This window comes from Xiphophorus maculatus, chromosome 23, assembly GCF_002775205.1.
Source record: "Xiphophorus maculatus strain JP 163 A chromosome 23, X_maculatus-5.0-male, whole genome shotgun sequence".
NCBI classification, from domain to species: Eukaryota; Metazoa; Chordata; class Actinopteri; order Cyprinodontiformes; family Poeciliidae; genus Xiphophorus; species Xiphophorus maculatus.
In genome coordinates, this window is record NC_036465.1 from 12,761,827 (window position 1) to 12,775,415 (window position 13,589).

General features: G+C 39.1%; 1 protein-coding gene across 1 annotated transcript in view; it reads right to left on the bottom strand.

The window, feature by feature from the left end:
* Positions 1 to 492: 492 nt before the first annotated feature.
* Positions 493 to 13,589, bottom strand: part of LOC102219051 (protocadherin-1-like) — a 195,952-nt gene continuing 182,855 nt past the window's right edge. Inside the window, exon 6 of the mRNA XM_005802109.3 lies at positions 493 to 9,066. Within this exon, the coding sequence (XP_005802166.2) occupies positions 8,639 to 9,066 (428 nt within the window). The 3' untranslated portion in view covers positions 493 to 8,638. The remainder of the gene's footprint in view (positions 9,067 to 13,589) is intronic.

A 13,589-nucleotide genomic window follows, 5' to 3' on the forward strand; every position in this document is an offset into this window, starting at 1 on the left:
ATCTCAATCATAGTTAATTTGACTGCACATTATATGTTGCTTACGATAAAAGGTATATTTCACCTTGTAAAATAAAGTCTTCCTTAGAAATGGAGGCAAATCACGGTGAACTAAACAGTACCAGAGGCAATATGTGGCAAGACAATAACACAACATGTGTCGCATTAACTTGAATGAATTGTTTGTTGTTGTTCATCTTATTTTTGATCGTGTGAAGGATTTATTTTGGCTTTAAAATGTGAGCGATCAGCTCTCAGTTCGCTCCTTTACATGTAAATAAATATATGATGATGTTGCTTCGCTGTGTTATTATCACTCAATTACACAAATAATTGAACAACTATAAAACTGCAGAGCGCACATTTTTGCATTGCAACAATTTATCATAAGGAAACCAAAGGATTAACAAAAACTGAACAGCTATTTATTAAGTGGGAAAAGAAATTACATGACAGTTTGAGAATATTTTTGTTTACAGTGTCAGTAGTTTTGATTTCATTTCTGTGCCTTCCTGAATTTCTGTAGTTTGTGTTTTTCATACCCAAATTTCTCATTTTCTGTACACACTTTAACAATCGATACATTGAAGTAATTTTCTCCAATCCATTTCAACCTATTGCAAGGAAAGGCTGGTAAGAAGTACAATTGAGACAAAAGTGATGCATACTCCTATTAAATTTAGGTTTGGTTTTCATTCAGCTAACATGTTTCTGATATGAAATAAGAAAGGCATCTATCAAAATATATTGTAGGTATTCAAAGCAAGTATTCATTTTGAGAAGAATGTTTTTAATTCTTCTTTGTTACACAAAAGTGTGTTCAAAGTAAAAAAGCATTTTGAGTACCTAGTACAAAATGTACTTTGAGGAACCAGAGTGGCTGGAAATTTAAATGTGTTGTAATGATACATGTTTAAGATTTACAAAAACATCACAGGCTGAGAGTTTAATGAATCTACTCTTTCACAAATAATAACCTGTTTTAAGTAATATAAAACTATTCTGTCTGTTAAAGGAAAATACCTATCACTGTCCAGCAGATAAAAGCGCCTGAAAAGATTTTCAGTCTGAGGGTGTCTGGGTTGTCCCTTAGAGGAAGGAAGAGGAACCTCAATCAATTAGAGAGTTTTAAAGTACAGTCGCTGTTCCTTCTCACTGAGAGGAGCCAGTAGAGGTGGCTCAGGCGTCTGGTCGGGGCATCTGGTTGACTCCTTGGTCAGGATTTCCAGGCACGTCCCACAGACACCTAGAGGAATATCCAGACATTGGAGGGACTATGTTGGCTTGTGAATGCCTTGGGATCCCCTCTGTTCCCAAGTGGCTGGAGAAATGGAAGTCTGGGCCTTTTTTCTTAAACTGCTGCCTCCATGACTCAACCTTGGATAAAGCGGAAGGTGATGGATTAATGGATGGAAAGGCCTTTTCAGACTTATTGTCACAAATTTGCAAAAAAAGAAAAAAAAAGTATTTTCACATGACTATTTTCATTGGAATACATCCTTTGTATTTATGTTCTTTAATAGATTAAATATTTTGTATAATTATTGTTTTACTGCTCAGAGGCATCGGCTCATTTAAATGTTCAATTGCATTGCTCCTCTGTCAGTTGGTAAACCTTCTGTTGCTCGTCACCCTTCTTCAATCTGCTAAGACGTTTGTTGATTCTCAAGTAAAACTTCTGCTGACTAAATGGAAGTTTAGTAAAAGCAATGCAAATATTAAGCCATTATCCAGGACTTTTTCTCCTGATGAAAAAAAAAAAAAATCAATGCAATTTCTGTGCATTAATCATGAAGTGTTTTTTTCCTGTGTCTAACATGTTCAGCGGAGCAAACGTCCCATTTATACAAATTGCGAATGGAACGAGGAGAATCAACTGGCTCCCAACTGAATCTCAGACAGCTGGGAGAGAAAACATTGAATTTACTGCGTCAGAAACGTCACCAACAGATCCATAACAACACCGGCTGACAGGGTAGAGATGAAAAGTGTAATAACCGACTCGGAAGGTGAGAAAAATTATCTTTACATGACCCAAAATATGATGTAAGGAGAATTAGTTTGGTAAAGATACAAACAGAACGGCTGAATAATCAGAATTATATCTCCTGAACCTTAAAAATACAAGGGGGAAAAAATCCAGTTGATGTCTGATGCCCAGAGTCGTAAGAAATCTTTTCTTTTCGAAAACTGTGAAAAATACCCACAATTGTATTTAATCCAGTGGTTTTTGTACAATTTTAGATGTCTAAAGCTTTAAAAAATGAAATAAGAAAGGATTTTCACAAAATATTTATGCATTTATGTCATACTTGATGAAAGAATCAGCAATACATTTCAGTTAATACTGAATTAAGAGTAAAATAGGAGGATTGTAATGCTATTTTGCAATAAGAGCTGCAGCTTGGTTTGAGAAGAAGCACACACTGAATTTGTTTTTAATATAAATTAACTGTAGTAAATGATAGATAATAGTGTGTATAATGGTTCATTTCATTGTCAGGTCTGACTGAGGGTACTTGTTACTTTTACAAATTGTTTTTCCACCTTGAATGAAGAGCTCTAAAGAGATTATTTTCTCTGATTTGATATGAGTTGGTGCATATCCCAAGTCCACCTGAATATTTCGGCAAACAGAATATCTGAATTTCAACACAGAGGAAATGTCAGAAATATCAATTTCTGTCACTGCGAAGTGGATTTGAAATGTTCATGCAAAGCGACCAGCTCCCATCCTTCTTCCTGCGCACCCCTACACACCCACACACACCCCCACAGAGACTGTCAAAGTGTGTGACAGTAGGTCTCCTGGGGGCTGACAGGTAGGTCGGGAGGCTGGAGGCTGTGTCGGGGGGTTTAGGTTTTCCTCCAGGGAGCAGGAAATGTTTGCTGACACTTTGGATCCTTCAAATGGCCACAGAAACGCGGTAGCAGTCAAAGAGTTTGGACACCGGTTTACTTTTTTCATTACCTTGTCTAAATATTTGACTGTTACTGCATATGCTGGGTATAAAGTTTTTTTTTATATTATTATTCTCCGTACTTGATACATGTTTCTGAGTGAAATATCACCCAAAACACTTTCTTTTTCCTTTTACTCTTGATTTTGAAGTTCTGTCTAGTCGAATTTCTTCTATGATTTCTTTTTTTTCTTTTGCCAAATTATCGAAACATCTGTGTAGTGTTCTCAAGACACAGCTAAGGGCTCCTGCTGCAGTCATACAGGATAAAAAACAGAAGAAGAAATGTGAATCAAAGTCACGAAAAGAAACAAATAGCTATATTCTCAGCACGGTAGCTGTTCCTCTTTACTTGGTTTTATTAAATCTGACAGTCTGACTGCACAGTCATTCCAGTTTGAATGAAATGTTTTTGAAGGTCATTTTTACTTTTTGTTTCGTCTATTTAGAGTTACCTTTGAAAGGCTGGAACATCATTCATTTTAATCTGAATTCCACCTTGTCATTATTTTCTTTATTACTGCACTGCATTGTAATAGTGTTTTTGATTGTTTGACATTGATTCTTATTTATCTAAAGGGCTTTGATTTGTCCTATTGCTTAAATGTCCTAGACGAATAAACTTGCCCAGTTTATCCTCATTATAATTAACACAACTGCCTTTTACCTTGTTCCTAAAAAATGTGACCACTATGTGGCCTACACAGTTCAGATCACTTGAGGTCATTTTTTCCACGTTTAGTTTTATTTGACTTTTTTTGTGTGTGTGTGACATTTGTTTTTTGTTGCCTTCTGTTTTTATGAGAATCACTTCTTTGTTGCCTTTGCTGTGTTTGTACAATTTTTTGGTAAACAAATATTGATCAAATTATCCATGAGCTGTAACAAAATATTTCTTGACATTAGGCTTTATCTACATTTCATGAGCAAACTTTACTGTAAGTATTTTTGTCACAAGAAATTAAACAACTATGCTTTAACTGACAAATTAGGGAGTAATATGTATCTTTACTGTGAGCGAAAATAGCAATGCCTTCCTTCATTACAGGACTGTTTTTCCATCATGATATTGTCTTATTTGTGTTTTAGCTCACTCATGTCCAATCTCTTATGAATTGAAAAATTAGGAGGAAGACTGATTGGATCAATCCTTTTGATGATGCCAATCAGACCGATTGAATTGTTAATAATGCAAATCTAATGTACATAGAGGAGGAAACTAACTTCAGTCTCAACCCAAATCTTTCATCTAGGCTTAATTAAGCTTATCTGCACTAAAAAGTGGTTTAAGAACTTAAACCTATTCATGTCTATAATAAGCAAACTAATCTCTTAGTGAGTGTGTGCACAAACACCAAAGCACTGTTTGCTCTTGACGTAAAACTAACGTTGCAGAGTTCACCAAAGATTGCCAGAGGTTACCAGAGGGTTGTTGTTTTCTTCAAGGGTTAATTGGTGCCAAAAGGTTGAGGCTAAGCTGATACTACAAGACCTCTAGACCTTTTTCTGCATCCTTACACCACACACCGCACTCAGCACAACACAGGCCAACTGGGACTCTGACCACGCACCCAAGCAGCCGATGGACGTAGCAGAGGAGCAGGAAGACAGAGACTGAAGGTGGACCGCCACAATATGCCTGTAAATAATCAATCAGACCGTTGAGCTCAGGCGTTAAATCACCGCAGGCGCATGCAGCACTCATGAGCTCTAAATCTCTTCTGCGGGTAGGGCTGAGCAGCAGCTGAATGACTGTTGATGTATGTGTGTCGTTGTATGAGCATATTTACTGAACGGGCAGATATGTCGAGAATAAATCAAACTTTATTCAGAGGCTGAATCACGAGAACAACTGCAGAAGAGCCCACACGTCAAGCTTTACCTCAAGTTGAACCACATATAAAACACAACACAAAGCAATTAGCTGTCTGATATGTAACGGATGATTGTACATTGGAGATAAAAACACAGAGTTAGAGAGAAGCAATCTAAGATGCTCCATCAAGCTGTTTGCCTCATGAAATGAGACATTAACCCTGCCTGACCCTGCTGATGACCCTAATTTGTAATCAGTTTACTTGCAAAGACTTTCAGCTTGTTTATATTGCTTTGGTGTGGCGCTTTGACTGTGAAGGCTAGAAGTGCTGAGTGCAAAGAAACCAAACTAATGAGTCAGTTACACTCCTGTTCACTTGAGAAAGACATTGATCTCACCTTGTGGATATGATAAACAGGCATGTTTAACTTAAATGGTACAAAATGCATCGCTGTGCATTTTAAATGTATTAAATAGCAACTATAACCAGTCCTGGGGATCGCAATTGGAGTCTAACACAATGAGATGCAGCAGGTACTTTGACGAGTCTAAAAATATAACATGTTTTAGTCAGAAACAATGCCGCCTTTGTGTTGGACACACTGCGTGAGGTGTAAGCAGTTGTGCACTGTGGAATAATTATCAGCTCAGGTCAATAATCAGCTGCCCAGATGCACACTGGGCATCGAGGACCACAATATCAGGCCTGCTGCCCTCTCAATAAACAGTGGATACGTCCTCAGTTTTTAACTTTGATGGAGGTTTTTAAATAAGCGAGATGTTTTTGAAGTTAGAAATGCTTTTGCATTCATTTTTATTTGCTGATCATGTGTTTTTCTTTAAGGTAAGGTGTATACAGTAAAGTGAAGCAAATTCACTTCTTTTTTTGCAGATTTAGATGTTTATTAGCTTTAAACTCTTAAGATTTTTCTAAGATTCAAATGTTTTTATTTACTTTTATTTGTGTCTGCAAAAGAAAATACTTTGAAAATGTCAGCACTTGACTCAGTACATTTAATATTAAAAGCTAAACTATCTCAGAGAGCAGGCTAATCAATATCCTCTTTCCATCCTCTTCTGCTAGTCTCCATCAGTTCAGGTGAAATCTCACATCATTTTCAGCAGCCATGAGAATAAGACCTGAAATGACTGAACCTCCACATCAACTCCCTTTTCCTCACGCAAATTATCACTGGTCATATGCAGAGCCTGAGGTTGTAATTAGACGTCCTCTGCGGAGCTCCACGTGTGGGGGAGTGGGAGTGTTAGTGGACGAAAGCCCATTCAGATGTCATTAATCCTGCATTTCTGTGTGGCCGGAGCACAACAACAACTGTCTGCCACATTCCCCAGCTGCCCCCCCGCCCACCTCACACAGCAAACTGACTTAATAAATACTCCTGCTAAACATGGAGCAACTCGGCCTCACGCAGAGGTGGGAAAGAATTGGAAACTAACGAGCGGCGACAATGACCCAAGGGCTCTTCTTTCGAGTTAACAAACACAGCAGGGAGACGTTCTCTAAAGTCAAACACTCAGGAGTGAGAACAGCTGCAGTGGACAGTATCAACAGGAAACAGCTGCTTCAGAAACAAACAAAACAGTCTTCATGAACACTGTGGTTAACATATTCTAGCTGCAGGAGCTTCACGACTGATGTTTGCGCAACCATCTGAGACCAGCTGGACTTTCTGATAAATACTCTGCTTTTTCTTTTTGTGTGTGTTTCTTGTTTGTTTGTGTTTGTACCAAAACTGGAACATAACTTGGTAATCATTGAAGTTTGACTGAAAATCTGTGTTTTCTTACCCCAATGCTGTGTAATCAGTATCAGATGATATGCAGTGATGATTTTCGACTTCACATCTGCTCCGTAGAGGATGGACCTTTATGATTTTTTTTGTTTTATTCAATTCTTTTACAATGGGACATTTCAACTTTTAATTATAGTTATAAGAAATGAAGAAAATGCCAAGACCCAGCATATTTCCTGCAGCTCAATTGTAACAAAGTTGGGTTTAACCACAAATGGCTTCCATTTTGGAATTTTATACCTTGAGAAAATCAAAATGTATGAGAATTGGGAAGAATTTTCTGCATAAAAAGCTAATCTACTGAGAATAACACAGCATAGGTAAAACCAATGTACACCTTTTGTCAATACTCCATCAGTATCATGGAAGTAAATTCTTTCGATTACAGAATAATATTCCTCTAGCTAGGCAAGAGGATAGATTTCAAATTGCTATGAAATTATCGTATTACCCTTCCCAAACTGATGTTGAGCAACAATTGCTTCTCTGAGATCACTAATGTTGTCTTTCTGACTTGGCATGGCGTTAAAACATACACATATCATGACAGCAAACTACAGTTTATAGTATTTTAGGAGCATTTCACAAGCAGCAGCTTGTTTCTGCTTTCAAGATTAAACCCCACACTGATGGTGAATTTAGCTGTATGGTGTTTCTATTTGACATTATTTTGTTTTATTTTGAAAATTATAAATAATGTGGAGTTTGTTGTGGGTATTCATTAATTCGAGGTTTAGATTTAAATAATTTTAGAACCTATAAAGACCAGATAATTTTTAATACATCCTCAAGAATAAAATCCATAGAACCAAAGAAGGCTGTAATAATTTTTACAATTTCTGTATTGTCGTTCTTTCTTCTTAAACATGAACATTGTGTTTTGATGGCAACATAACTTTCTATCCCAAAACCTTTTTTAGGTTCTCATCAGTAAACATAAAATGGGAATGTAACACATGTTGAAGATTGTGTATTTATATTTAACTATATTTTCCATTATAACAATTATCATAATATGGTCAACTACTGAGAACAACATGAGGTTCAGCTTCCTTTTGATAAAAAATAAAAGATGTACTTCCCCGCAGAAGCAGTGTTGAGAAGCTGCAGAGATAATAAAAAAAAAAAAAAAAAAAAAAAAAAAAAACTGAAACACTCAAACAATAAAAAGTCTTGTGGTTGTAACTTGGCACCGTCGGTGATGCTCAAGAGTCCAGATTCCTGCAGTGTGACACTGAATGCTGTGATGTTGTTACCCTGTGTGTGCCCAGATTTTCAGTTCATCAAAGGGACGATACGTGAAGATCTGCAGACAGCACAACAGCCACAGATCCACACTGAGAGCCACAGCAGTTTCCTCTGTCACTGTTTGTAATATTTACAGCTCTGTACACTGAAAAAAGGATATGTTCTGCCGAAAAACTAAGATACAACTCCGGTGATTGTGAAACAGCTGCGTTTCTGCAAACGTCTTTTCAATGAGCTGTTTCCGTTATTGAATTCAACTTGACTAGAAAATGTGATTCCTACGGCCTCCGAAGTCAACAAAGACAAAGTAAATAAAATAAAAAAGTTGAGGATAGATAAGATTACACAGTATACTTAAGTACGATTTACAAGAAGTTCTTCCATAGCCCCCATGAAGTTCTTGTTCTTTTTCTGTTCCGACACAGCAACAATGCGTAATGCCACACACAGAAATGTAACTCAAATACGTGAAGAGCTAAATAGTTTCCCATGAAATCATCACAACCATGTGGCATAGTTTACATTCCATCCACAGCAGCTAAAACTGAATTTTCTTCCATTTTCGTTTGTCTATTCTTACATTTGATTGGTTTCTAGAGGGGAGTATCAGCGGTGGCGGCAGTAAGACGGGGCGGGGTGTTCTAAAGCCTTGTTCGGTGATGCAGTTGTAAAAAGGAAGAAGGGTGAGTCGTGCTGTGGCACAGCGAGTTGTAGGCACAGGGGGTGGCTGTGAGGAGGTGAGAGGTGAGGCGATGAGCGGCATCGTGGATCATTGGGGATTTAAAGTTGAGAGCTTGACCCTCACAGGTAGATCTCTCTCTTGGAGGTCTGGCCAGTGGGGGTGGTGGCAGAGTGGTACTCCGCTGCCTGGCTCAGTGGGATCTCCTCGAGGCCACAGTCTTTGCCAGATGAGTCTCCGCTCCCAGGGTAGGCACTGCTGTATGGGGTCATGAACCTCATGCTGGCCACTTTGGAGCTGCTGCCACCAGCGCCACCACCCGTCCCACGTTCCTCCGTCACCATGGGCTTCGGGCTGCCGTTGGCCATCAGGTGCTCCTGTCCGTCCATTTCCTGGTAAGGCACGAAGGTGGAGAGCTTGGGGGCGTTCTTGGAGACCTTACGGTTGGGGGAAGACTGGCCGGGCATCCAGCAGGAGTCAGAGTGGCCAAACTCGGTGCACTCACGGGTGCAGTTACCGGTCATTGCCACGTCTGGAAGGGGCCTGAGGTCTGCAGTAAGACACAAACAACAGAGAAGTATAAGGATGAGCTACTTAGAAAATTTGGCAAACAAACAGTGGTTGCATGAGATGGAGACGATTCTCGTGTGTCTATGGAAGAGGAAACGCATTGTAAAAATACTATTACTGCAGTATTACCACTGTACTGGTAGTAGGATCCGAGAGAACCCAAATTATATCTCTCATATACTATCAAGACATAGTGATAGTTTTAGTAGTATTCAAAATATTTTTTTTAATAGTTTCCTACTGCTTGACAGAAAACAGATCTGTCTTCCTGGTCATGAATATTGGCCTTTTAGGTTTTGCAAGAAAACGTGCAATAAATGTTGCTTCTGTGTATAAAAAAAAATAAGGACACTGTCAAAGTTTAATGTTGGTGAGAGCACTGATGAAAACATTATCCTTTTTTCCACGCTAAGCTCAAAACGTTTGAAGGAAATTAATTAAATTGATGGTTGTTTTTCAAGTCACTAATAGTTCATAAAGTGCCAGGAATGTTGTTTCATTTAATGCTCAGGGATGGAGACCTAGTGAAACTGGCTGCTGAGCGTGAAACAGGATCAGCTGCCTTTAAGAAGGCAAACAACCTCAGGTTTAATAAGATGTTAATAATGTTACTCTGGAAACTAATTAAAGCAAAAAACAACAACAGTACAAAAAGTGATTATGATTTGATTTGTTTTTACAGTGTTGTATATTTTAAACTTTAAACTGAATTCTCCAGTTTTCACGTGTTTTATTCTTGTTTCCTGAGCTTTAGCAATCCCTTAGGCAGACAGAAAGTGACAGACAGCGAGGCTAAGTTTGCATAAAAAAAACCCATCACAGCTCAGAACCGAAAAAGGTCAGAGATGGAAGCAGAAATATCAATGCGTATGCAGAGAGTAACCTTTCTTCTGTGCGTGACATTAGATCATCCTGTGATACTCCAGGCTAGATACTTGCTTGGTGAAGGGATGGGAAGCGGGTGCAGAGAGGAGGCAGGGGGGACTGCAGGTCTGCTTGGGGAATGCTGCTGATTTCTCAAAATACCCACCGCTTCATGTATAATTGACATTCATTGCCTAGATTTTGCTAAAGGAGCTACAGTCGGCTTTTCTGTCCGTTTGCCGGTTGACGTGTCCGTTCTAATCCAGGGGAGTGCTGAGTGGCCGACACTCCCCTCCCTACATCTCACGGCTGCTGCTGGCTCAGATTTGGGCTTTTAAGCACTTCCCATGCAAAAGCAAGTTGCTTGCAGAAACTGTTAAGTCATGTGCGAGCGACTGCTTAGTTCAGAGCGCCTGCTTAATAGGTGCTCAGCCTCTGAACATTGTGTCAGCATGAGTCACACGCAATCCTGAGAGCTCCAGATGTAACCCAGCAACAGGTGGGTTCAGCTGGACCACATCCTGCAGGAAATACCTGGGTTTGTAACTTTTAGAGCCTGTTGCACCACCTCCAGAATCAGTTCTACACATGTGTCCTGATCCTGTTCTCAAATATCTTCAGCAGCTCATAGCTATCAGTGGGAGAATGAATCTTCCTGGATGTATTTGCGCTCCAAGATATGCTAGCCTGTGACCCAATCTCGAATATGTGAAACACAATGAATGGACCTATCATCCTTCAGCAAAGTACTATATTTCTTAATGTTTTCTAAGCAATGTGGTTTTCAATAAAGCTGTCAGAAGAAAGAGTATAATGATCAAGTACACAGGGAAAATACAAGCTGAGAAGTACAATTTTACTCTAAAATCACTGAATAAATTGATCCCTCTTGCGAAGAACATCTTAACATTATAGGATCTCGTCTCAGAAGTTCTTTAGACTTTGTGTTGTAGTCAAGACAACCTAACCCTAGATCAAGACCAAGACCAGAGTGTGTCGACAACGAGAAAAGAACAAGACTTTTATGGTCCAGGACGAAGTCAAGACCAAGACCGAGGGAAGTCGAGAATGAGTCAAGATCAAGATCAGCACCCCGTGCAACATGACACAATAAAATGTGAAATATGATCAAAATTGCTAATCAAATTGATCTGAATGATTCACATTCCCATAAAAACACCTAAATATTAAATACTTAGAGCTGAAATAAATGTAACCAGTTTTAAAAGCAGAACAAACTTTGTTCTGCTTATCTAAAAAGATAACGCCCTGGGCATTGGCCATATCATTCATGTCAGAAATCACCACTGTCTGCAACATTAAACATAGCAATTGAGGCAATGCCCCAATGGTAAACAACGCTCAACTATGAACACTGACCAAAGAGCAACAAGCAAGAAGTAACCAAGCACAAGGCGCTCACCATGACTGTTCTCACCCTCTCTCCCACTGCATGAAGCCAGGCAGCACAATGCTGTAATGTCTACCATCATGGCAGACATTACGAAAACAACCAATGAGCAATGCGCATGCTCTTTTGTTCTTGTGTTTTATTTATTTGCTAATTAAATAAATATCAATAATGAAATGAAATAATGATGGCTACTGCAGTCTATGCAGAGCATTGCAATAACAAAGAATGGCTCTCAGTGAGGCTCCAGTCCTATCTTCTTAGTAAAGTATTATTATTATTATTATTATTTCAGAAGACTCAGATCGTGTCGTGAATGTCACATCACTATATTGCAGACTTTTGGACACAGTGTTGTGTCGCATATATGTGACACGTTAGTCAACACCTCTGCACAGCACAGTGACTTTTTTCCATCACAAATGCTTGTGTCTCTGCACAGCTAGCTTTGCTAACATCACGTTAACAGAGCTTACATTTCTTTGAGCTTCTTTTCTAAGTGACGAAAAAAGTTAGACGTAGTCCAAACCGTCTGTGAAAGCGAAACGCTGCTGAATTAGCTGTCGCCATCAGGTTTCTTATGATTTAGGCAGCGCAATTCTATTACTGACGATTAGACAGACATCTTCTGCCTCTCAAAGTAACCCACTGCGCATATCTCAGAGCCCCGCGTACGAGTGAAAGGTGGGGGCAGAAATGCATAATTGGTAAGTCACATTATCGCTTGGATTTTAATCGGTGCGTTTTGCATCCAGTGAAAACAAACATGTTAACAAGTAAACTGGACAGTATGCTGTAAATTTAGTGATATTTCCACAGTTGCGGTCTTCAAAATCCAGAGTCCTCAGCGCCCCAGACCAAGACAAGACCAAGACCAAATGCGGTGGAGTCTGAGACGGGACCATCAAAAAATGGTCTGGAGACCAAGACCGGTCTCTAGTACTACAACACTGTTAAGACTATCTATATCATATCACTAACCTTCTGACTTTTTTGCCATATATTGTGTTTCTCCACCAACTGATGTGAATGTGTAAGATCTGATGTGATCGAGTCTTTGCAACTGCAACACAGGGATGTGTTGATTTAATCAAAGACTAATCCAATAGTGGTCGTGTTTCTCTTAATTAAACACAAGAACTAACTGATCACAGCCTTAGATAAAGCTGATTCTAATGCCTGATAGTAGGGAAGGGTTTGGGCAGTGTGGGCCGGAGTCACTATGAGAGATCAATACTGGTCTTTCTGTGGCACTGCTTGGGCATTCTGCATCAACTGCTGTGGATTTTACGTAAACTGATTAAATGCCGCCGACTCGACTGTTGTCAGTTTATTATTGTGCCTTTGTTGCCTCTGAATTAAATTCAGAATTTAACTTAATGGGCTTGAACTACTTTAAAGTTTGTTATCCTGCCTTTGTAGAGTGGAGCTGTTAATTTTCTAACTGAGGATTTCCCATCAGCTTCATGTTAAATTATGGAAGTACACCACAGTGGGACGAATCTTCATAGAAATGGCCAAAGAGGATTTTCAGTACGGCACAGAAATCAAAGCTGGCCTTATTTTACATATGAGAGGTCACTTGGGATTTTGGAGATTATCTTTGACCCTCACCAAAGCTAAATGTTCAGCATAACAGTGTTCTTCCGAGTATATGACGCCTTTTATATTTGTGGTCTCATTCTCTTAGGAGCACTTCAAATATTTTTTTGGCTCAACAACCCCTGAAGCTCTGAAAGTAGTCAAATTATCTCAAGGTTGTTCCTGCCAAAAAACTAGTGCTGGGCGTTTCACATTAATGTCTGGCATTTATCAAGTCTCTATTTGTGCTGTTCAGCATAGAAAAATATAGAGTACAGGGACATCACAGCTTGGAGTGGGATTACGAGGAACAGAATGTAGGTCTTGGTTACATTTTTATCAGCTCAAAATTTTGCCAAAACATTTTGATCATTTACAGAAAGACAAGTCAACTGTAATTAACACAGAGGCACCACATTTTTAACATATGGTCCAAGTGTTCTGAACCAACAAGTCCACTTCTGCAAATTTAGACATCACACAATTATAGTATGCACAAGGTGTCTGCATTAACTCAATTCACGTGACTTGGGTCAAGTCAGACTGCAGTATTGTTATTATGGCTTTAGACTTGAATTGAAAAATGATACTTGTGAATTGGCTTGGAGTTTTACACCAATGATTTGAGACGTGAATTGGACTTGAAC